A 21,590-nucleotide genomic window follows, 5' to 3' on the forward strand; every position below is an offset into this window, starting at 1 on the left:
CGCCACAGAGCCAAGGGGCAACACCACTCTTGTTATTTCTCAGCCTCCCTGGGGTCGTGCAGGGGTGCTGCAGTCACCCAGCAGCCTCACATAGTCACAAGCAGGTCTATCACGCAGTGAGTCCCGGCTCCTCACCCTGACCCACCGGCGTCCTTTCAGCACAGAGCAGGGAGAAGGTCCATGGCACAACACCGCTCCCAGAAGATGCTCTGCTGCGTGGCACCAGCCACAGAGTTCCTGCATGAAAGGAATCTACCAAATGGCCATTACTACGTCAGGCAAGGAGCAAAGGATTTTTAGCTCTCCTCTCACAGAGAGGATGGGAGCTCACCACTAACAGGTAGCTTGTTTGGGTAGTATTCCTGACTAAATCCGAGCATGCGCAGACCTTGTTTTGCAAGCAAAGGACAGTGTCTTTTGCTCGTATATTGAAAGGGTCCTATTTCTGAAAGGAATTTCCCCATGCATCGTTTCACTCTGCATTCCAACTGCTCTTTGGAAGGGATTTACTGTCGTCCCGCTCTCCCCTCTCGTGCCTCCAGCCCGTCATTAGATCTCAGGATTCAGCACCCAAAGGGAAGTTCTTACTATGATCCAGCAGATACTGAAGCAGAGTGCACGGGTTCTCCCAGCCCTGGTCTGCAGCTCAGCCAGAGCTCTCCTGGCACTGAAGCGAATAAGGCAGAGACATATCCAGAAGATGATCAAAGATGGATGAGGTGTGGGAGAAACGAGATACAGGCTTGGACCAGATGTAAGGGACTGCTTAGGAATTTAAGGAACAGGTAAGTGCCTCAGCTTGGCAGAGAGCAAAGCACTTTTCTGAGTAAAACTCAAGGTCCTTCTAAAGATATATTCTCCATGATATTAGGCGGTATTGCTGCATAAATGTCAGGCAAAAGCAGAGAGGGTGATGCTGAGAGCAGTCTGGAGAGCTCAGGTGCAGAAACTCAAGGAGGGAAAGGCTTTTGGTAGGGCATAACTTCAGGTTTGTAGGAGAGTTCTTCCTCCAGAGCTCCTCCGGGCTGGAGGGAGGACATCAGCTCTTTCCCACTCCCACTGGCACAGTGCTGCTGTGTTTCCAACACTTTTGTGTCTCCTTCTCCATAAGCAGTTGGCTCGGGCAGTGCAGCCCTTGCAGACCTGCACTGTGTGTTTGCAGAGTGCTTCTTCAGCTGCCTGGCACTGACCAAAGTCCGGGCTTTAAATATAAAGTAAAACAGTAAAAATACTTTTTGGGCCCAAAAGGGATTTGTTTCTATTCATTTCTCTCATCTTCAACACAATATCCTGGCTGTGGTCTTTGTTACTTTTTCTCTTTCCTCCCCATTTTAATAAGAATTTAAATCTGCTCTCCTCAACCCACATTTCATTCTGTGGCCAAATAAGTAACTAAGCAAAATTGAGAGATTGAGTCATCAGGCATTCCAGCCTTTTTATTGGGGTTTACTCTATTTTGCAGCATTTTTTTCTTTAGCTTGCAGGTTAAACTTTGTATAGTCATGACAGCAGAAGCAAACAAAACTCTTTAGCAGAACTGATATGAGCAGAATATGAGTCGTTAGGACAGGTTGGTTGGCCTCTTGCAGTATCTGAAGCAAACAAACCTCTCTGGTGTAACAGAAAGTGGCAGAAGACGTTACAGACAGAAACATCCCCAGGGTCTCAGACGTTCATTTCAAGCAAGTATCAAGGGAGGAGGTAGTTGAAGTAGCTAAAATCAAATGTTTAAAAAATAGATTATATGAACCCCCTTGACATAGCAAGGCTCAGCCTTCAAGCAGAGAAATGCAAGAATTAGGTTTGGTACATCTTTCACTCTGAAACAGCTGTCAGCTGCACAAATAACATCTCTCCTAGAATGGTCACAATCTGCTCTTTCCAATTTTTTCCTTTTTCTTTGTTTTTTTTTTCACTTTTCCTTTTGGTCCTGTTACTCTTCTACTTAACACTCAAATAGTTTGGCTTCCCCTCTGCGTTTCTTTCCCATGGTGAGACCAGTGAAGAGCCCAACTTCTTGCTGCAAGCTTTGTACCCAGCCATGGAGCAGCTGGGAACGTCCCAGTCCTTTACCACCAGGATGCTGAAAGTCTCTGCTGTCGCTCAGTGTCAACAGACCTATTCAAGACACCAAGCATGATGGAAGAAGTAGGAATGCTTCTGGACTTCTGGTGAAGAACTAACAGCTGTCTGCGACATCTTTGCTGATAGCATCTCGACCTTGCTGAAGAAGTTGTAAGTAGGATCCATACAACCCATTTGGCCATGGAAAAGCCCAAGGAAAATAGCGCAAAATCCACAAGAGGGAGAAAGATGTAGTGGTGGTCAAGGAAGAAAATGGTCCCTGCTGTCAGAGATTTGAGGGTTGGTATGGAATGTTTCTCTTTCCATGCTATTGCAGTTTATTCAGGGCGAACCAACAGGGTCCTGGCTGAACACTACAAGAGAGGGTTGATAGAAACAGACTCTCACCTCTCCACTGGTGTACTTGGTTGGTGGATAGGTGCAGATTAAGTAGTGGCAACTTTCTTACTAGCTGTAAGTAAGGACTGAGGAAAGTCTCATGCTTCCAATAGTCATTCCAGGATTAAATGAGTCACAAACTGGAGAGTTCCCAAAAAAAAAAATAAAAAAAAAATTATTCAGCCCTCTGAGCCAGCTGGAACAACTTCTCCAGAGGGGACCAGCCCATTTCACTGTATTTTCAGCATTTTGAGAAATGTCTTTGAAATTCTTTCAGAACAGCACAGCTGACAGACCTCATTTTCTAAATTGTTTTGAAAAAGCATATCAGAGTGTTTGGTTCCATAAACATAAACACGAGGTACAGCTGTCAGGATTTATTCTTTGTCCTTTTAATCAAAATAGAGTCAAAGCTGACAAAAATAATTATTACCAGTTTAGAGGGAAAACAGTTTAGTTATGGGAAACAGTTTATTTATAGAAAACTCTGTCAAAACCCAGCCTGGTTGAGAGATGAAGGTGTTGGATGGAGTGTGATGACAGTAAGTCAGGGCAGTTTTGCTTTTGCAAGCAAAGACAGTGCAGTTCTTGCTGGGGACAGGAGTGAGTTGGTCTAACTGCTTTTTTTCTGTGATGGTCCACAGTGAAAGAGATGTCGTGGATGTCACTGTGAAATCCCAGACCAGCTGCTACAGTCTGACTCGTCTCTTGAAAAGGGTCTTTGCTTTGATCTTCACTCAACTGGTGAGTTTGACCTTGGACCTGGATCGATTCAGGCAAGAAAACCATTGAAAAATCTTTGCAGTTGGCCTTGGTTGGTCAGTGGACACCAGTGCAACATGGAGGAGTGAACGCTGACCTGTGAGTCAGGAAGGTCTGTCTTCTCTGCTATGGACTTGTGGTGCTCCAGGTCAAATCTCTTTGTTTCCCTGCCTAAGTTTCCCCATGGAGACAGTGGTCTCTTTCTCAGCAGACTTTTCTCCCAAGCACCCCTCGCTCCTTTTTGTCTAGATGTGTGTCCACACAAAGCCACCCACTATGACCCAGCCCATCCACCTCTGTGGAGCTGGGACTCTTTAATTTCCTATGGCTCTTGGAGTGCCTCAGCAGGTCTACTCAGAGCGCAAAACAGGCTTGGATTTTGAAACCAGCCCAGTCCTGAGGGTGGATTCAACCTTTGCTCCCTCCAGTCACTCCCCACTGTCCGTCTCCCTGCTGCGGGCTGTGGTGGGAGCCGTGGGGCTGCCTGTGGCCATGCTGTGCGTGCCCTTGCAGTGGCAGGAGGAGCCACATCACCCTTAATGAAGGAGGAGATGCTCATACATTGATACGGAAACGGACTCTCTCAGCACCATTCAGCCACCTGGAGACACGGTTGCACCTGCTGATAAATCTGCCCTTTGAAATGCCGGGTCGGTCCAGACACCGCTGGCTCTGTTTCCATTAAACATTTGCCGAGTGTCTAAAGGGCAGGATCAGAGTGCAGGTCCTAGTGCAGAAGCGGATGTGGGAAGCCGATGCCCTGACAATTCCCGGCATGGGGGAAAAAAACTTCTCACACCTGCTCAGCTTTTCATAGATGTTATGTTGCTGTCACATGGGCAAAGATCCCACCTCTGCCTCGGGAAGCTCTTGCATGGATTCCCAGAGGCTGGGAGAGGGGCTGCTATTGCTGTGTGCTGACCCTGGTCAGATGCACTTCTCAGAGGGACCTGGTGCGGCCAACACCCTGGGGGAGGACCAGGAGCTGGATGTGCTGCAGGCACGTCCCCATGCCCCTGCTCTCATAAAACCAGCAGAGCCTTAGCTGAAGAGCCACCCTCTGAGCAAAGGTGCCACTGAAACGGAATGCAGTAAAAAAGACCATATAGCTGATTGCTCCGGACTGGCCCTTAGAGGATGTCAAAGCCAATTTTGTTCAGAGTTCTTCATAAATTTCCACAGTTAAGAACAAAGAGAACGTGCCCTACTGATGCAAACCACTACAGAAAACAAGAGTGAAGTCTTAAAACCACTAAGAATGGACATGACAATGGATGAAAAATCAAGTGTAGAGGACTACCAAGCCCTGATGGGAGAAGGCTCTTCACCCTCCTTTCCATATCCAGTCCACACTCTGTGGGAGCAGAACCAGGTTTTGGGGCTCTAGGCATCATGCAACCTTGCAAAGTTTTGTAACGCACAATCCAGAGGCCCAAAAACTTGTTTCAAGATGGAACCCATAGGAGGACCCATCATCCAAAGCCAGAAGAGGTCACAGACAGATCATGGAATTTATTTTGGGGATGATGGTGGTGGGATTGTCGCCTTCAGCTTAGTGCACGGTTTTTGTATGCTTGTAATGACAGAAATCTGTACTGGAAAGACCTCAAACACTAGCTGTACCAGCGTCTGTTGGAAACAGTTCACTTCTGGCCTGAAGCTCTGGGATTTTCCACTCCTAGGACAATACCAGTATGCTGTGTCATGAGATGGAACAGCCTCTCCTTCTGGTGCACGCAGACATCGCAACAGTGCCGAGTCCTGTCCCACAGGCCTGAAATGGTCTCCATCCACCATGGTGCAGCATAGGCTAAGGGATTTGGTGAGTGAGTGGGTATGCATCCTCTTGTCATACCATTCCCCATCACCAAGCAAGGAAGTCTTGTGAATTCAAGCTGTTTTTTCCCCTTCTCCCATTGTCCTCTCATGCCACTCAGGAAATAGGGGAGCAGCTATTTCCTTGCTTCTTTTGTTCAGCTGATCCCACAGCCCTTCCTCCCAAGCGGAGAACTTCCTATAGTCCAGAAGGCCCCTATAAACCCAAAGGTTCACTGGCTAAACTTCACCTTTTCCGTTTCCTGGTCAATCATTCTCCTCTGCACGCTCCATTGGAGGCAGCTTTGCAGGGATCAGCTTTGGACTTACAAACTATTCTCTGACCAGAGGCAGTGGTGCTGGGAGGGGGAACAGATCTGGGGAGGTAGGGAAGGTCTCCTCCTGAACTGCTTTTCTTTCTCACTTCATCCCTGGAGTCACATTATGATCCAGCAACAGCTGAAACAGCTCCTGCCAGAGAGGGAGGTGGATCTTTATGCTGCCCTCACCCTGCTCTGTGGCTCAGCAGCCACCGTGGTGGTCTGGAAATGGCTGGGCAAAAGGCAGATCCAGAAGAAAATGGAAGAGGCTCGAAGAATCCGGGATGAGGGTGTGAAGAAAATGGTAAAGGCTGTCCAGCAGTTCAGAGAACAGGTAACTCATCCTTCTGGAGGGGTCTGAGTCCCACCAGAGTGCCTGCTGATGTCACTCTTCACCTCCTTCTTCCAGCTCATGCCTCCATAGCTTCTATAATGAGGAATCCAGGGGAGATGTGCCAGCAGCCCTCAAGAAGAGGAGAGGCTGCCTTGGGAGGAAGGGAGGTCACTGCTCTCCTCAAGCTGGATGAGATGCCGTGGGAGTCTACAGCCAGGGAGATGTGAATTAGTCACTGCGAAGAGGGTTTCGGACAACACTGGTGATGAAGCACTGGGCCTTCATTGATCCAAAACCCAGGTCTTTCGGGACCTAGGATTGCCTATTGCCTCTATGGGTGGAAGCAAGAAAGCTTTTTCCTCTTCCTAACACTAAGTTTACACATCTGTCTGCACCACTATATCCTTGTCCTTAAAATCTGGCTTCCAGATGGGTCTTAGAGAATCTTCAAACCAGTTCTCACTAGGGTTCCCAGCAAGTGAGACCTCGTGTTTGTATCATATTCATGACATCCAAACTCAGGATGAAACACTCGTCAGCTCAAGGTCTCAACCCTCACATGCATGATCAGCAAGATCGGTTGATAACGTTGGCAAAACTTAAGAAACTCATCACCTCTGAGCCAAACCGTAACTGGAGCTGCTGTCCTGGCATTCCCTTCATCTTCCTCTTTCAGGTCCCCCACGTCCAGATGGATGCCATCCTGTCTCTGCCTCTGCTGGAACTCACTCAGAGATTGCAGGAGGGGTCTTTGTCCCCCAAGACTGTCCTCTACACCTACTTAGAGAAGGTAAGTGCCTGTCTGCAGTGCAATAAGCAAATCACCTATGGTCTCCATGCCATTGTATGTGGGCTCGTGGCTGAGAAGACTTGCTGGAGCTGATGATAATGGCAAATCTTTAATATAAAGCAGATATCAAGAGAAAGACATGAAAAGGCAGGAGTCTCTCTGTCTCCTGTGTCAGACCCATCACTGAACAGTCCTTAGAGATGGCTTGATTTGTCAGGCTCTGGCAAGAGGATTACCTTCATGCCAAGCCACTAGCCTTTGTTTTGAAGACCCAGTGTTCTGGTTTTGGCTTGGGATAGTTTCATTTTCTTCCTAGTGGCTGGTATAGTGCTATGTTTGGGATTAAGAGTGAGAATAATGTTGATACACTGATGGTTTTATTTGTTGCTAAGTAGTGTTTCTACTAAGTTAAGGATTTTTCAGTTTCCTATGTTCTGCCAACGGGGAGGTGCACAAGAAGTTGGGAGGGAACATAGCCAGTACAGCTGATCCAAGCTGGCCAGAGAGATATTCTATACCGTATAAAATCATGCTCAGTATATGAACTGAGAAGTTGGCCAGAGAGGGGGGATCACTGTTCGGGGATGGGATGAGCATCCACCACCAAGCGGTGAGTAATTACATCGTGAATCACTTGGTTTGTATATTGTTATAGTAGTAGCAGTAGTAGTATATTCTCTTCCATTGCTGTCTTATCTCAACCCACAAGTTTTACCTTTTTTCCCAATTCTGCCCCCATCCCACAGGGGGAGGACTGATCAAGCATCTCCATGGCACTTAGTTGCCAGATGGGGTTAAACCACAACCTTCCCCTGGGCAGAGCATGGGAAGGAAGAAAAAGTAACTATCCCAGCTGAAACCAGGCCATCCAGGTAGCTACGGACTGCAGCTGTGTAACAACGCTCTTCTTAACTAACACCTATTCCTCCACATGTCTGGCAAAGGCCCTGGAAGTGACCCAGCAGACAAACTGCTTGCGACATTTTATCCCAGAGTGTGAGGAGCAGCTCCAGGAAATACAACGGCAGAGTGAGAAAGGGCTGCTCTATGGCATCCCAGTCAGCATCAAGGACCACATCGGCCTCAAGGTGCTTCCCTTTGTGCCCATGAAGCGTCACATTGTGAACCGGGCTGGGTGGTGAGGTGGTGGGACACAGAGAATGGAGAAGGGGCCTGATCCCTCCCTGCTTACACCACAGGAAGGTTGACTGGCTGTGGCCCCACATCTTATCGCAGCTGCAACCCTGGCAGTTAGAAGCTTCCATCAGCAAAAGACAAGGGGTGAATAGTTATACACCCAAACTATTTCTTCTCTGATACATAAGACAGCACTGGCTGGCCTACTTGCTTGTTTAGGCCATTACTCGGACTTCTACTCAGAGGTTTGCGGTATCATGGATAAGAACAAGGCAAAGCTTCTAGAAAGTCATCAGTAGCAGGAACTGTTAACCTTACACCCCTGTTGTGCTGTAGCCTGGTCACTGAGCCCCTCAGGGAAGAGCCTGTGCATGAGACGCACCAGGGACCCCCTCACAGACCAGCCCTGATGAGGACTGACCACACAGTCCTGAGCTGCATTTGTTAGGCAGTCTTCTCCATGTTGACTTACCAACACAGATAAAAAGGTTCTAAGCCCAAAACAAGCCCCAAACACCAAGGCTAACTGAAAAAAGATGACACTGGTTTTGCCTGGGATGCGTATTCCCTCCCTGAACATCCACTGATGGCTTCAGATGGACGGCAGGACAGGTTTGATCCTGAGGTGGTGCACCTATGAAGCTGTATCTGGATCAGGGATGAGAAATAGCATGGAAAAGAGCAAGAACAGCTTCAGGAAAATCCTTAGTTCTGTAAGTGCTTAGCAGTCCTTTGCCAAGGATGGAAAGAGAGGGAGTCATTGGCCCTTCATGCAAGGCCTTGAAATGGAGTGGGTTAGTAACCATCACCCCCCTCCAGGGACACTGGATCATTCTTCCAAAACTGCAAGGGAACTGCACTGACTGTCTCTGTTGTCACTTCTCTCTGCAGGGGCATCTCTCGACCTGTGGCCTTGTGCAATGCCTGGACACTCCAGTGCAGGAGGACAGCGTCCTAGTCAAGGTTTTGAAGATGCAGGGAGCCATCCCATTTGCAATGACCAACGTGCCGCAATCACTCTTCAAGTAACATACATAATCAGAAATCTTTCCTCTGGTTGTGCTCCTGAAGCTAAAACCCAGCCTGTAGGTCCTGAGACAGGCTCCTTCCCGTCTCCTGAGATGTTGCCTGTACAAGTCCCCCTTCCGTCAGTTGCCAATGATCTCAATTCAACTAAAAATAGTCTTCAGATAAGATAAAGAGGAAAAGAAAACATACCATAAGGGAAACCAAATGCACTTGTGCACGGGAGTGAAAACAGAGGTTCGTGGGAATGAGCCATGTCCCAAGGGATTTACAGGATAGAAGGATGGGGTTGGCTATGCAACGTAAGCTCACTTCAAGGGAAAGCCAACAAACTCAAGGTATTAGGCAGTTCCTGACAGGCTGCTTGCTGTTTTTCTTCTCCCCAGCTATGACTGCAGCAATCCAATCTTTGGCCCAACCTTAAACCCCTTCAACCACCAGAAGAGCCCTGGGGGCTCCTCAGGAGGAGAGGGAGCTCTGATCGCTGGGGGAGGCTCCATCCTGGGCATCGGCTCGGACATCGGTGGCAGCATCCGCCTGCCGTCCAGCTTCTGCGGGCTGTGTGGGCTCAAACCCACAGCTGAAAGGCTCAGGTAGGTGCTGGGCTCTGCCCTTCCCACCTTCAAGGAGCCTGCTAATTGTCAAAGTCAGCAAAAGGGGAAAGGTACGCAGTGAGTTCTTGGCAGGGAAAGAGAAGGCAGTTTCTTAAAGGCTGGCTTGCTTTGCTCAAAACCTCTCCCAAGAGGCAGTGTTGTTGGATTTTGTGGGGGAATGACCACGGTTTCATTTTAAATCTGGCCTGGAATTAAATGGGAGCTAAAACATTTAAATTATTCCAAATTTGATATTTTTTTCTTAAACCAAAATGAAGTTTTATTAGTGTTTGAAGTTGGGTGGGGTTTTTTTTGGTTTTTTTTGTTTTCATTTTGACCAAAATCTTCCATTTCACATGACTCAAATCAAATGCTTTTAATAATTTCTCTCTGGTTTGGGTCCTGAACTGAATACCCCACTATGCGATTCAAATGTATTGGGACTATCTCACCTTTACTGAAATGACAATATGCCTCTTTTTCTCTTCCCACAGCCTGTCCGGAGTGAGTGGCCCACTCAGTGGCATCCTGGCAGGTACATGAACTTTTAGTTGCTTTTCTCTATATGCTGTGAAGAGTCCTATGTCTTCCTCTAGGCCTGAGGAAAGGCTGAGACAATGGAGGTCTGTCTGGAGACCATCTGAAACATCTCATCTCACTGCCTGACCATCCCTTGCACCCAAAGCAGCCATGTAGAGGGGTGGACCAGGGTCTGGTGCACCCATTTGCTTAACGAGGATGTTTGCTCTTGTCCCACTCCAGTTCCTTGTGCGCTGGGGCCTATGGCGAGGGATGTGGACAGCCTCGCCCTCTGCATGAAGGCACTGCTCTGCAAGGAGATGTTCCGTCTGGACCCCACCGTGCCCCCCATCCCCTTTGATGAGGAGGTGAGGCCTTAAGTCAGCAAGTCCTGGTTCTTTTGAGGGGGCTGCACGCTCAATGTATGCATTCTTTAAGAGGACAGTTATCTTTACAGTACTGGATTCCAGTAACTTATTAAGTCTCTTTGAGGGCACAGTTCATAATGATTAGCAAAATATAGGCTAAAAAGTAGTTACCCTTTAGGGTTTCACAGGTGACAAGTGGTTTATCAGATTGAGACATCCCAGAAAAGCGTGGGAAGGAAGGCAACAACAGGAACAAAAAGCTAGATTTTTAGGGGAAGATAAGACAGGATCAGAAACTCCTCCAGCACATCTCTTGACTGAGGACACTTCCTTTCCCTCTGCAGCAGATGATGAACTTCAGATTTTTTCCACCTCCATCTTTTGTAGCTGCTGTTGAATCTATTAGTCTTGAGTGGCTGTTCTCTATCTGAAGGGAGGGATGAAGGGGAAGCTGGAGAAAAAGGTGAGGGTGGACATTTGGAAAGGGTAACGTCTGGAAACAATAAGCAGCAAACCAGAAAGTTAGTTACTCCCTAACATCTTCAACTTTTATTCCCTTCTGCCGTGGGCTTCACCATGGGGGCTGTCCTACCCCCAGCAGGGTTGGAAATGTTCAGCTGGTGGCTCTTTGCTCCAGGTGTACTCCAGCTTTGCTCCTCTGCGGGTCGGGTACTATGACACAGACGGCTACTTCCCACTGCCCCCTTGCATGCGGCGGGCTGTCCAGGAAACCAAGAGGGCTCTGGAGGCAGCGGGACACCAGGTGAGCACAACCACCCAACCTTCTTCTCCCTAAGGTGTCCCCATCTTTGCTCCTGGCTGCTGAGATCACCCTTCAGAAACCAGATGCGGTGCCCAAGCCCACTTGTGGGATAACCAACCTACAAGAGATACAGGGTTAGTTTACTACAGCCACATATGTAACACAAATACACACTTTCTCTGGGTAGCAGAGCATCTCATGGGGAAACAGCATTAGCAGTTAGCAAACTCATACCTTCAGGGGCCCAGGTATGTAAAAAATCTGTCTCTGCTGTCCTGGTGGCAGTGGTCCACACCAGACAGCAGCATCCATCAAGTGCTGCATTTGAACCTAGAAGGTTACTCCAACATTTTTAGGTCTGTCTTTCTCCAGCAAGGCTCTGAAAGGTGTTTTTTTCTTTCCCCCCACAATGTCCACGGACAGCTCTGTCCTTCCTGGATTGTTAAGGGAAAAGGACTGTGGGATGTGGGAGAGGAAACATGCTAGTGGCGCTCTTCACAGCAAAGTGAGTCCACGTCTGAGCAGGTCTTGACTTTGCTGGGACAGGAGGGAAACTGGTGCAGTTCCTGGTTCAATGACTGCCCGGAGCAGAATGGAGAAGGAAAGAGCTCTGGAGAGATCTCAGAGCTGAGACAAATTGTAATCAGGGAGGAATAATCCAACAGGGAGATGCCTGGGCTGGTAAAGGGCTGGAACGGGGACTCCATTGGCATATGAAGCCCAGTGAGCTGCAGCTCTGCCTTTGAAGTTTAACCATGGTCAGACCTTGGAAATTATTCACATCCCCAGGCTGCCACTTAATCTTGTGTTTTGGTGCAGCTGGTGCCCTTTTCTCCACCTCGGATTAACTATGTCATGACTGAACTGTTTTTGAAGACTTTTTTTGCTGATGGAGGCCGTGCTTGGTTGGATGTGTTGTAAGTAGGAGCTCTCTGGCAGCAGTGCTGTCAAACACCTCTATCCCCCAGCCCATGAGCACAATGTGTGGGTAAAATGAGCCCATGTCTCCCTCTTCCAAATGGAAGATACTCAGATTTCTGAGAAAGGGCAGACAGCTTCATGGCATGATCCTCCTCTTGTCATCTCTCAGCACAGAAGATATTGTAGATCCAACCTTGAAACCACAGGTGAATTGCTGCAAAATCCCAAGGCTGGGGAAGAAACTGCTGGCTCTGATTCTTAAACCTCTGGTGAGTTCTTTGCCTCAGGCTCGGAGTGGTGACAGCAAGACCTTGTGATGGCTGAAAGCATGATATTTCTGGGAAGCACTTTTAACTAGAAACACTGGGATTTCTTTAGAAGGTCTTTTCTAGACCACTGTTGGGATTTATCCAGTCTGAAAGGAAGTAAGAGGACCAGCTAAGAGCTGCAAAAGATTAATGTGGAACCCACAGCAAGTGGTTCTTCAAATGCCATACTTAGCAGTGCCCAGTTTCCTACAGATTTGTGCATTAGGATTACTGCAGGAGGGGAACTTGAATTTGAAGCTCTGTTCCTCTGTTGGAGGCCTCCAAAAGACCACACTTTCACAGGGACTCCTGGTGAAAGACTGGTCTTCACTGTAGCCCCTCCACCGGGTGAGCATCCATTTGCAGGACTTCTCCCCTCCACCCTCCTTTTTCTCTGCCTTTCTGTGCAGTTGGGTTGTTCTCTGCTGATAGGATCAAAAAGGTAACAGTGAGTGGGAGGCAACCAAAGTGCTTGCAGTGGACCTGTTTCCGTGAAACACCAAGCTAAGAAATGTTTGATTTATTAAAAATAATGAAAGGTGACTGGTTCAAGTCTGTGTACTCCTCTTCTGTGGCTGTAAGAAACAAGCTGGGAACCAACAACCAGAATTTGGAAGCAAAGTAAAACCAGAACCATGAGGAGCATTTTTAATCATCATCTTTCACCCTTAGTGCAGCATCCACAGGGACAGAACTGGTACAGGACTGGTGATTTCCTGCGCTCTTATGCCGTGTCTCTAACAAAACCCTTTTGCCGTTCCAGTTTCCCCGCCTGGCCGACTATCTGAGTGCCTTGAGTGGAATGAGGTAAGACACCACTTCCAGGGATGTCTGTGGAGATGAATGGTACTTTCTCGTCCATGGTGGTGTGAGGGAACAGGATTCATGATGGACTCTGATGCGCTCCTTGCAAGGCCTGTCCCTCCACCCTGGCCATGGCTTCAGCCCTTAGGAACACACCTACCCAGTGTTGCGCTGCCTCTGGTGTTATATTAAAAGGACTGAGGGACTTTGAGGGATAAGGTTGTAGAGGAAGCCTGTGTGGCAGAAATGAGTATTAAATCCAGGCTCACAAGAGAAACCTTCTCTCTACCACTTCCAGACATTTGTTGCTTAATTGCTTGGCCAAATGCCAAAGGAAACCTTAGAGAAATTGGGAAAGATATATTGTTTTAATAATTGCTATATCACCAGGGCTTATCAGCCTGGAGGATTAGTTAAGCAATCCCTCCTCCTCTTAAATATGTTGCTACAATTTCCATTTGCAGGTCAGTGAAGGAGATGTGGAATCATCACCATCAAATACAAGTATGTTTTGAGGACTTTGAGGCTGGAGCACCTTCCATATGAGGACAGGCTGAGAGAGTTGGGCTTGTTCAGCCTGGAGAAGAGAAGGCTTCGAGGAGACCTTATAGCAACTTTCCAGAACATGAAAAGGGCTACAAGAAAGCTGGGGAGGGACTGTTCACAAAGGCTTGTAGTGATAGGACAAGGGGCAATAGGTATAAATTGGAGAGGGGCAGATTTAGGCTTGACATAAGGAAGAATTTCTTCACCGTGAGGGCAGTGAGGCACTGGAACGTTGCCCAAGGAAGTTGTGGCTGCCCCAACCCTGGAGGTGTTCAAGGCCAGGTTGGATGGGTCTTGGGCAGCCTGATCCAGTGGAAGGTGTCCCTGCTGATGGAAGGGGGTGGAACTGGATGATCTTCAAGGTCTCTTCCAACCCAAACTATTCTATGATTCTATGACATTTCTCTCTGGCATCATGATATGAGTCGCAGCTTTGTGGCAGGTGCCAAGCTGGAGGGTCATCAGTTAAGGAAGGACACGTGCAGGGGGTGCTGGGGAGGCAGAGGGAAAGGCACAGAAGAGGGCTAAGAACGCGGTAGCCAGGCTTTTGGATCAACCCAGCCAGGACTTTATGGGTTGGCCACAGTGCTCATGGCCAAAGGCCCGCACTCAACACTCTCAGCACAATGAAAGCTGAGTGAGGAGTGGGGATTGCTAAAGAGAGACATTTCTAATTCCTGGCCCTGTGTTGTGGAGGCAGACATTTACACATTCCCCTGCCTCTTTCCTCAAGCACAGCTGTCTGCTGCTGCCTCCTTGGCCGTGCCAGAGCCTGGAGAAGCTGAAGTACTCTGGGCGTGAACATAGCCTCCATGCCATATCCTCTCTCCTCCCCAAGGTTTACCGCACTGAGTTTATCACCCGGTGGAGGGAACTGCAGCTGGACGTGATGCTGTGCCCTGTCCTGGGGCCCGCCTTCACCACGGGATACCCTGGGAAACTCCTCAGTAAGTGAGTGTGGGACCTTCCTGGGAGGGCAGAAGGCTACAGTGGTTGAGGCTGGACAGACACATCTATTACCATGAAGCTTCACCACTCACCTAAGTATTTTATGGGTGTTAGGAAGAAAAAATAACTACCATAAACCTATCTGAGCAGACGAAAACGGACACAAGCACAAAGTGATCTGGTCACAGTTGTTTCTTGTAGTAGAACTTGGACCTGCAGATGACCAGCCCTGTGCAATCTCTTCTCCCAGAAGCAGCAGGTTCTCAGAGGCATCAAGGAACTCGTAAAGTGTAAGTTTGAAGGGAGATAGGAGGCTGTAGCTACCTGTATTGTCTCTTCTGCTTCTCTCAGCTGCCATCTCCTCCACAATGCTGTATAACGTCTTGAACTTCCCTGCTGGGGTTGTACCCGTCAGCAGGGTGACAGAAGCTGATGAGGAAGAGCTGAAGCTTTACCGAGGATGCTGTGATGACCCCTGGGACCGGACACTGAAACAGGTATGCAAAACAGAAAGTGGTGGAGCAGAGACTGCTGATAATAGCGCCACTTCAAGTGATAGCGTCACTGAAATCAGGGGCTCCAAAACATCTCCATCAATGTGGGACGGTGCCATCAAGGTATCTTACTCACAGGGCAAAAAAGATTTACTTCATCATTACATACCCCTAGCAAATCTCTTTTCTCCCAAGCCCCATAGAACACTTCACTAAGCTGTGGGGGGACTAGGGGAGCACCCCCAGGCTGGATGATAGGCTGGAACCAGAAAGAAGCCACACAGCAGGCCTTCTTTGAGTGGGTCCTTGTGATAGCCATTGCACTACACTTTCCTCCTGCTCCATGACATTTTCACCAGTCCCCGGCTCCCACTGGAGCACAGATCAGGAATGAGGATGCTGAAGAAAAAGGGATCCAGCTGCATTACAGCTCAAAGCAGAACTGGCTGGGGGTGGGGGCAAAGTCGCCCAAGATCTGGCAACTATTTCCATCATGAGAACAGCAAGAGCCATCCCCTTTGCTCCAGTGCACAAATGCTGCTTGAACAGCAGGGCTCAGCCTCCAACCACCCCGTCTCCATGATGAGACACATGCCCGAATCAAGTTTCCACAAGCTACTGGAGGTTTGAATCCCCCAGGTGACTCCTCACTGCTTGTGTCCCCCCTGCAGGCTGTGGCAGGAGCGGTGGGGCTGCCCGTGGCCGTGCAGTGCGTGGCCTTGCCATGGCAAGAAGAGCTGTGCCTCCGCTTCATGAAGGAGGTGGAGACCCTCAGCCAGGAGAAGAGAGTGGCATAGCCTCCATGGGGTCACGCCTGCAGGGCCAGCAGTGAAGCAACAGCGACAGCACTACGTGACTTCTCTTTCGCAACAGGCAGTGCAGAGTTGACAGCAAGAAGGGAAGTAGGAAGGAAAAGCTGCTTCCTGACCCCCTTCCTTGCCAATACACAGATCCTGTAAGGTACAAAAACATGATGCAGAGGGCAGGACTGGCTTAAGTAGAGCTCAAATGATGATAAACCTATGAGCTGCACCTTCCTGGAAGGATGGACGCGGATGGGGGATCCCCCTCATTTTCACCCACACTGCCTCTTGCAGAAGTGTTGCAATGCTAAGAGAAACGGATTACAGAAGCTCAATAGTATTTTCTTGCTGTCACTGGAGTAACTTCACATGGACGTACCTGCGGGCTACCCTGTAAGGAGTACAGCCACCTCTACCCTCCCCATCACGGTATCTTACTCACAAAAATAAAAATGTAGCTATTAAGGCAACTTTTACCATAAACTCCGGTAATCCTTCACTGCTGGCTATGATATCAATGCACAGTTATTACTCAAAATCATACAAACACCTTCCCCTGGACATTAAATGGCATCTAAACATGCCTGAGAGCGTACATATCTTCCCTCTCAATCACAGCTTTCCTATCCACGAGGGATGGCAACAGTCACTGGGTTTCCACAGCACCAAACTCTTTCCACCACCACACCTCAAGCATCCCAAGCACATTTCCAAGTTCACAGCAGGAATGTTCTTAGGAACCTCTTATTCCAGGACCTCAGGCGGCTCTTTCTGAAGGCAGGAGATACACAGAGACAGATGCAATTCATTTCTGCAGACAGAAAGGCTGAGATTCCCAGATGGTGTTTATTAACCCAAACCTGCTTCATGTAGGATCAAAGAAGATAGGAGGGAGAGAGCAATATCTGTATAGGGTGATTTACCCCATCCCGAGGTAGACAAATGAATCACTCTTTCTGATAGAACTCCTCTCTCTTTCCTACATTAACACCCCAAACTCAAACAGATAAATATGCAGGAGACTCCACAGCAGGTCTTTCTCATTTATTCTCTTTACCTGCAGTAGAAGCAGACTTCCTTTGAGACATTTTAAAAAGAAAAATAAATATAAAGCAGTTTTTCTTTCCCTGGAGATGTGGAGTATTTCCTGCCAGATCCAAATACCTGGCTGCCCAGGAAATCAATGGTAACAAGCTTGCCGAGCTAATCGCCTGTACAAGTACAGCTAAAATTAGGACTCCAGCAGGACTCCTTGTACAAGACTGTTGCTATCCTTGATCACTTCCTGCAGGACAATGCTACCTCCAAGAAGAGGGGCCAGCAGACACAGTCTGTCACTCTCTTCTACATCCGACGTAATTTGCAGAAATACATAGGTCCAAAGTTGGCTGTGAGGTGAGGCAGCACAAGCTCCCCCAGCCGGCAATCTGAGAAAAAGGAAAAAGTGTCCTGGAAGAGCATCCTGAAGTGGCTCAGGTCCTCAACATGGATACTGATGTTAAACTCGGTTTCTGCAATTTCTATGGCTCTCTCAATCACATACTCATTCTGCAGGGGAGAGAGGGAGCACGTAGAATACACCACCTCTCCTCTCGGCTTGGTAGCGAGGATCCCAGCCCTGTAAGGAAAATGGACACACACAATCATCATGGGAAGAAGAGGACCATGTAAGACACCAGCATTCCCTCACACTGAAATTAGGGAGCCAGCACGTAACTCATAGGAGACAAATCTCCCTGAACTCTGCAGGGCCAGCAGCCTCGCTGTGTCAGTCCAAGGACTATTTTATACCAGGGCAATATGGATTGAGCACATGTTTAGATTGATAAAGCACTTAACATGGGACAGATGCTACTGGAGAGCAGATGCTTAGACTGATAAAAGCACTTAACAGCGGACAGATGCTACTGGAGAGCAGCTGGAAGGAGGAATCCTGCACTCGCCTCCAAGGAAATGGGATAAGAATGTATACAGGGGAGGCTCTCTCAGTTCAAGTACTGCCATGGGGCTCTCTAAGCTGTTTCCTTATTGCCTGAACTTGCCGTCAGCCCATACAGCTTTCCTAGTGAAACACAGTGACAAAGCACCCCGTTGTCCTCCCATAGGATGGGAGAAGTGGACACTCGGGAACCCCCGAAGGCTGACTGCAGAGACCTGGGACACTGCTACACAAAAGGACAGCGCTATACCCATCCTGTTCCTTAGACCCTCCTCTCTACCTCCTGTGGCTGCTGCTGGGGAGAGAAAGGACATTTGATGTGACCAAGAACACATGCACCTTCTAACATTTATTATGATTTGATGTGTTCAACTATTGCCATTCCAGAAAACCACACATGCTTTTCACATTTCCCAGCTGGGGACACATGAAGTAAGAGGAGGTTTCAGCGCTGGCCATGGAGAGCTGCTATCCAAATGCAAACAGCATCAAAACACAGCTTTGAGCTCACTCACATCAGCAGCTGCAGCTGCAGCATGGGCAACATCTGACGCTCCTTGGTTCGTCTCTTGTGGAAGATGTTGTTGTCCTGCTCCATGACTGAGTGCCTGTCCGTTGTGCAGGGCACATCCACCAGGACCTGCAGCAGTAGAGGACCTGCATCAGCTCAGCGAATCTCCCAGCGCAACCTGCCCCTTTCCCAAGTCCTCTGCCCTCCCCACTCACCAAGCAGCTCTTGGTACCTTGCCTCTCTGACGCTGCCTTAGCACAGGTTTGCACCCACACTTAATTGCAACTCATCTGGCTGCTGTTGTGTTTTGGGTTGTGCAGACAGACACGGAAGCACTGGATAACATCACACCCTCACACATGTCCTCATTTAACGTTTCCACTCATTGCATCTTCTCGGCAGGCGCTACTGTGGCACCTCGGGTTGCAACGATGCACGGCCAGAGCTCCAGCAGTGATGCCTCCGAGTAATAAACCCAGTTCCCACAGCCGGACACAGCTGAGAAACAGGAATTATCTAATCTTCACATCTCGTTATCTAACCTTCCATTTGATGCATTAGAACAGGATTTTTATGGAGTATTACATAGGTAAATGAAGGCACAACTCCAGATGCCCACACATGCCAGAAAGGGTACAGCAGGAGGAAATACTACTCCATATGTGGCTTAGTCTCATCTCTTTCTCTGCATTTAAGATTATGGAAAACTATACAACTGTAATATACACATACAACTACATATATATATACATACATATACACACACAACCATACTGTGGACAAGCTGCTGTCTTCCTCTGAAACAGGAGGAAAGTGAACTTAGGTGGGTTTATCCTCCCCAGTTCCCGATCACGTACCTTATGGAAAGTGCCACCTTCCACCTGCTCCCAGTCCCTTCCGTCGCAGGATGTGACACTCACAGTTTCCCTCATTTCTTTGGGCACGTAGCTATGGAGAATCTGGTACAGCCTCTTTGTCCGAGACAGGGAGATGTCGTTGGCTGCCAGATGCCCTGAGACAACAAATGAGGCATACGAGGAATGTCACTCTTGCAAAACACACCAAATTCCCAGTTCTTACAAGCACGAGTGATTAATGGTCAAGTATTAACGGGCACAGCACACTCTTCCAGACCCATTTTACCCATGAGGGCAAGGAATACCCACCTCCACTTACCACAAACTCCCGTCTGCAGCAGAGCCAGGGTCTTGCCACCTGGAGCCGCACAGAGGTCGAGGACAAAGTCATCTGGCTGCACATTGAGCGCAAGGACAGGCAGGAGAGATGCTGCATCCATGAGATAATAGTCCAGGAGCCCCAGAGTGTCCGGCCTGAAAATCACCAGTTTGCGTAAAAAAAGCAAATGTGTGAGGGGAAAGAGAACAGCAGTCAATGCGATGATGGGGAGAGAAGCAGCAGGTGCTCACACACATGCAGCCCTCAAGGTGGACAATGACAGCAGTGGTCTGTCCCAGGGATGTCTCACCGTGCAGGGCGAAATCGTGTGATGTCTCCTCTGGGGAAGGTGTAACACTTGATGTTGGAGCTGATGGAGGCACGCAGCTGTGGCGATGTCTCTGCATGCATCATTGACTCTGCGTGCATCACTGTCCTGCCCTCCCCAGACTCCTCCTGGGACACACTTTCCCCTCTCCCCGCTTCCTTTGCATCTGCGCCACACTGCAGCTGCTGTGCCTTTTGGGAAGCTTCGGAAACAAAGTCAGTGGCATTGAGCAGCTCCAGCTCTTCGGTGACATGGTCAACACAAGAGAAGTTGTTGAGAAGGGCGCCGTACTTCTGTTCGCAGAGCAGGCCAACGCGGACGGAGGGCCACAGCTCCTTCAGGTGCAGGCTGTAGTTCATGTCGAAGTGGTGCAGGGCCAGCCGCGTGGCTGGGATGCGGGGGGCTGTGGTGGCCTTGACGGGATAAAAAATAGCAGAGATGTTAAAAGACAAAATACCTTTACATCTTTACAACCCAGTTTCCCACACCTCAACCTCCCTGTTTTTCTGTGAGAATCCAGCACCAGGTTCTGTCCTGCCTTTCTGCAGCCCCAGAAAGTGACTGTGCCCCTGGTACCCGTGGGCTGGTGGTGTCCATTGATGGGGAATGCCTAAATGAGGCTGGGGGTGCAGGGTGTCCTCAGGATGGGGAATGGCTGAATGGGGCTGGGGGACAAAGAGTAGGAAACAGCTGAAGGGGGCTGAGGGGATACAGTGTCCTCAGGATAGGGAATGGCTGAGTGGGGCTGCGGGGCACAGGGTGGCCTCAGGATGGGGAACAGCTGCACGAGGCTGGGGGCATAGGGTAGGCTCAAGATGGGGAACGGCTGAATGGGGCTGGGGGGCACAGCATAGGGAACAGCTGAATGGGGATGAGGGGGTACAGGGTGTCCTCAGGATGGGGAATGGTTGAATAGGGCTGGGGGCATAGGGTGGGGAACAGTTCAGTGGGGCTGAGGGGGCACAGGGTGGGCTCAGGATGGGGAATGGCTGAGTGGGCTGGAGGGAGCAGGGTGGATTCAGGATGGGGAACGACTAAATGGGGCTGGGGGGATGTAGGGCGGGGACGCGAGGAGGAGAATGGCTGTATACGGGGGGGCACCACAGCGGGGCTACGGGGTGAAATGGGGGGATAAGAGAGGTGCAAGAGGGAGTAAAAATACCACCATAAAGGGAGTAAAATGAGATGCAAAGGGTGCAAGGAGGAGTGGAACGGGGACAAGAGGGAAAGTAAGGAAGCTGGGATGGGGAGAGGGATAGGAAGGGGTGCAGCAGAAGGGAACCAGGGGCGTAACGGGGATAGGGGAGGCAGAGGGGAGGGGCGGGAAGACGAGCGGGGCTGCAGGTGGAGAAAGGGGCGCAACGGGTCAGCAAAAGGGTCCGCAGGGAGGCACTCGCTCACCCACTTCTCCTTGTGACGGTGGCGGCGCGGTCCCTGTCCCGGCCCCGGCCGCCCCCGCCGCAGCAAGAGCCCCAGCGCCCCGCGACAGCCCCCACCCAGCGCCGCCATCACCGCCACCGCAGTGGCGCCTTCCGGGGCGGGGCCAGGCAAGCCCCCCCGACCACGCCCATTTGATGACGTGCCATATCGCCACGCCCTTTCTACGGGTCACGCCCCTTCTCATGCCGCACTCGTCGGCCACGCCCCTTCCACAGACCACGCCCCTTACCAAGAAACACCGCCTTTTTGGCCACACCCCCTCATGACCACGCCCTTCTGAGGCGGCCGCGCCTTCTCATTGGCCACATTCGTTCTTGGCCACGCCCCCTCTAACCACGCCCCATGACACCTCCCTATCCTCTCAGCCGCAGGATTCCGCTATAAAAGCCGCTCGGCAGGGGCAGGAACGGGCACAGCTGGGCTGTCTTCAGGCCTGTACCTTCTGTTCTACAGCGGCCCAAGAGGCACACGGAAATCACACC

General features: G+C 49.7%; 2 protein-coding genes across 3 annotated transcripts; one reads left to right on the plus strand and one right to left on the minus strand.

Annotated features, from left to right (window-relative positions):
• Positions 1-5,359: 5,359 nt before the first annotated feature.
• LOC104060166 (vitamin D3 hydroxylase-associated protein) lies at positions 5,360-14,908 on the plus strand. Of its 2 annotated transcripts, none has more exons than XM_054073509.1 (13): positions 5,360-5,694; positions 6,371-6,484; positions 7,429-7,572; positions 8,513-8,646; positions 9,034-9,240; positions 9,735-9,775; positions 10,003-10,127; positions 10,765-10,890; positions 11,710-11,807; positions 11,981-12,080; positions 12,883-12,926; positions 14,308-14,416; positions 14,769-14,908. In XM_054073509.1, the coding sequence occupies exons 1-12, from the start codon at positions 5,485-5,487 to the stop codon at positions 14,357-14,359; spliced, it is 1,395 nt and encodes a 464-aa protein (XP_053929484.1). In that variant the 5' UTR covers positions 5,360-5,484; the 3' UTR covers positions 14,360-14,416; positions 14,769-14,908. The 2 variants fall into 2 exon arrangements, with proteins under 2 accessions (XP_053929484.1, XP_053929483.1); XM_054073508.1 differs by having other exon boundaries at positions 13,388-14,416; positions 14,769-14,808.
• A 796-nt stretch (positions 14,909-15,704) lies between these two features.
• NSUN4 (NOP2/Sun RNA methyltransferase 4) lies at positions 15,705-21,210 on the minus strand. The gene is made up of 6 exons (XM_054073510.1): positions 21,070-21,210; positions 19,651-20,081; positions 19,341-19,495; positions 19,022-19,176; positions 18,169-18,293; positions 15,705-17,332 (listed from the first exon to the last, which is right to left on the minus strand). The coding sequence occupies exons 1-6, from the start codon at positions 21,175-21,177 to the stop codon at positions 17,059-17,061; spliced, it is 1,248 nt and encodes a 415-aa protein (XP_053929485.1). The 5' UTR covers positions 21,178-21,210; the 3' UTR covers positions 15,705-17,058.
• Between the last annotated feature and the right edge of the window lie 380 nt (positions 21,211-21,590).

Source organism: Cuculus canorus, chromosome 8 (genome assembly GCF_017976375.1).
Source record: "Cuculus canorus isolate bCucCan1 chromosome 8, bCucCan1.pri, whole genome shotgun sequence".
Taxonomy (NCBI): Eukaryota; Metazoa; Chordata; class Aves; order Cuculiformes; family Cuculidae; genus Cuculus; species Cuculus canorus.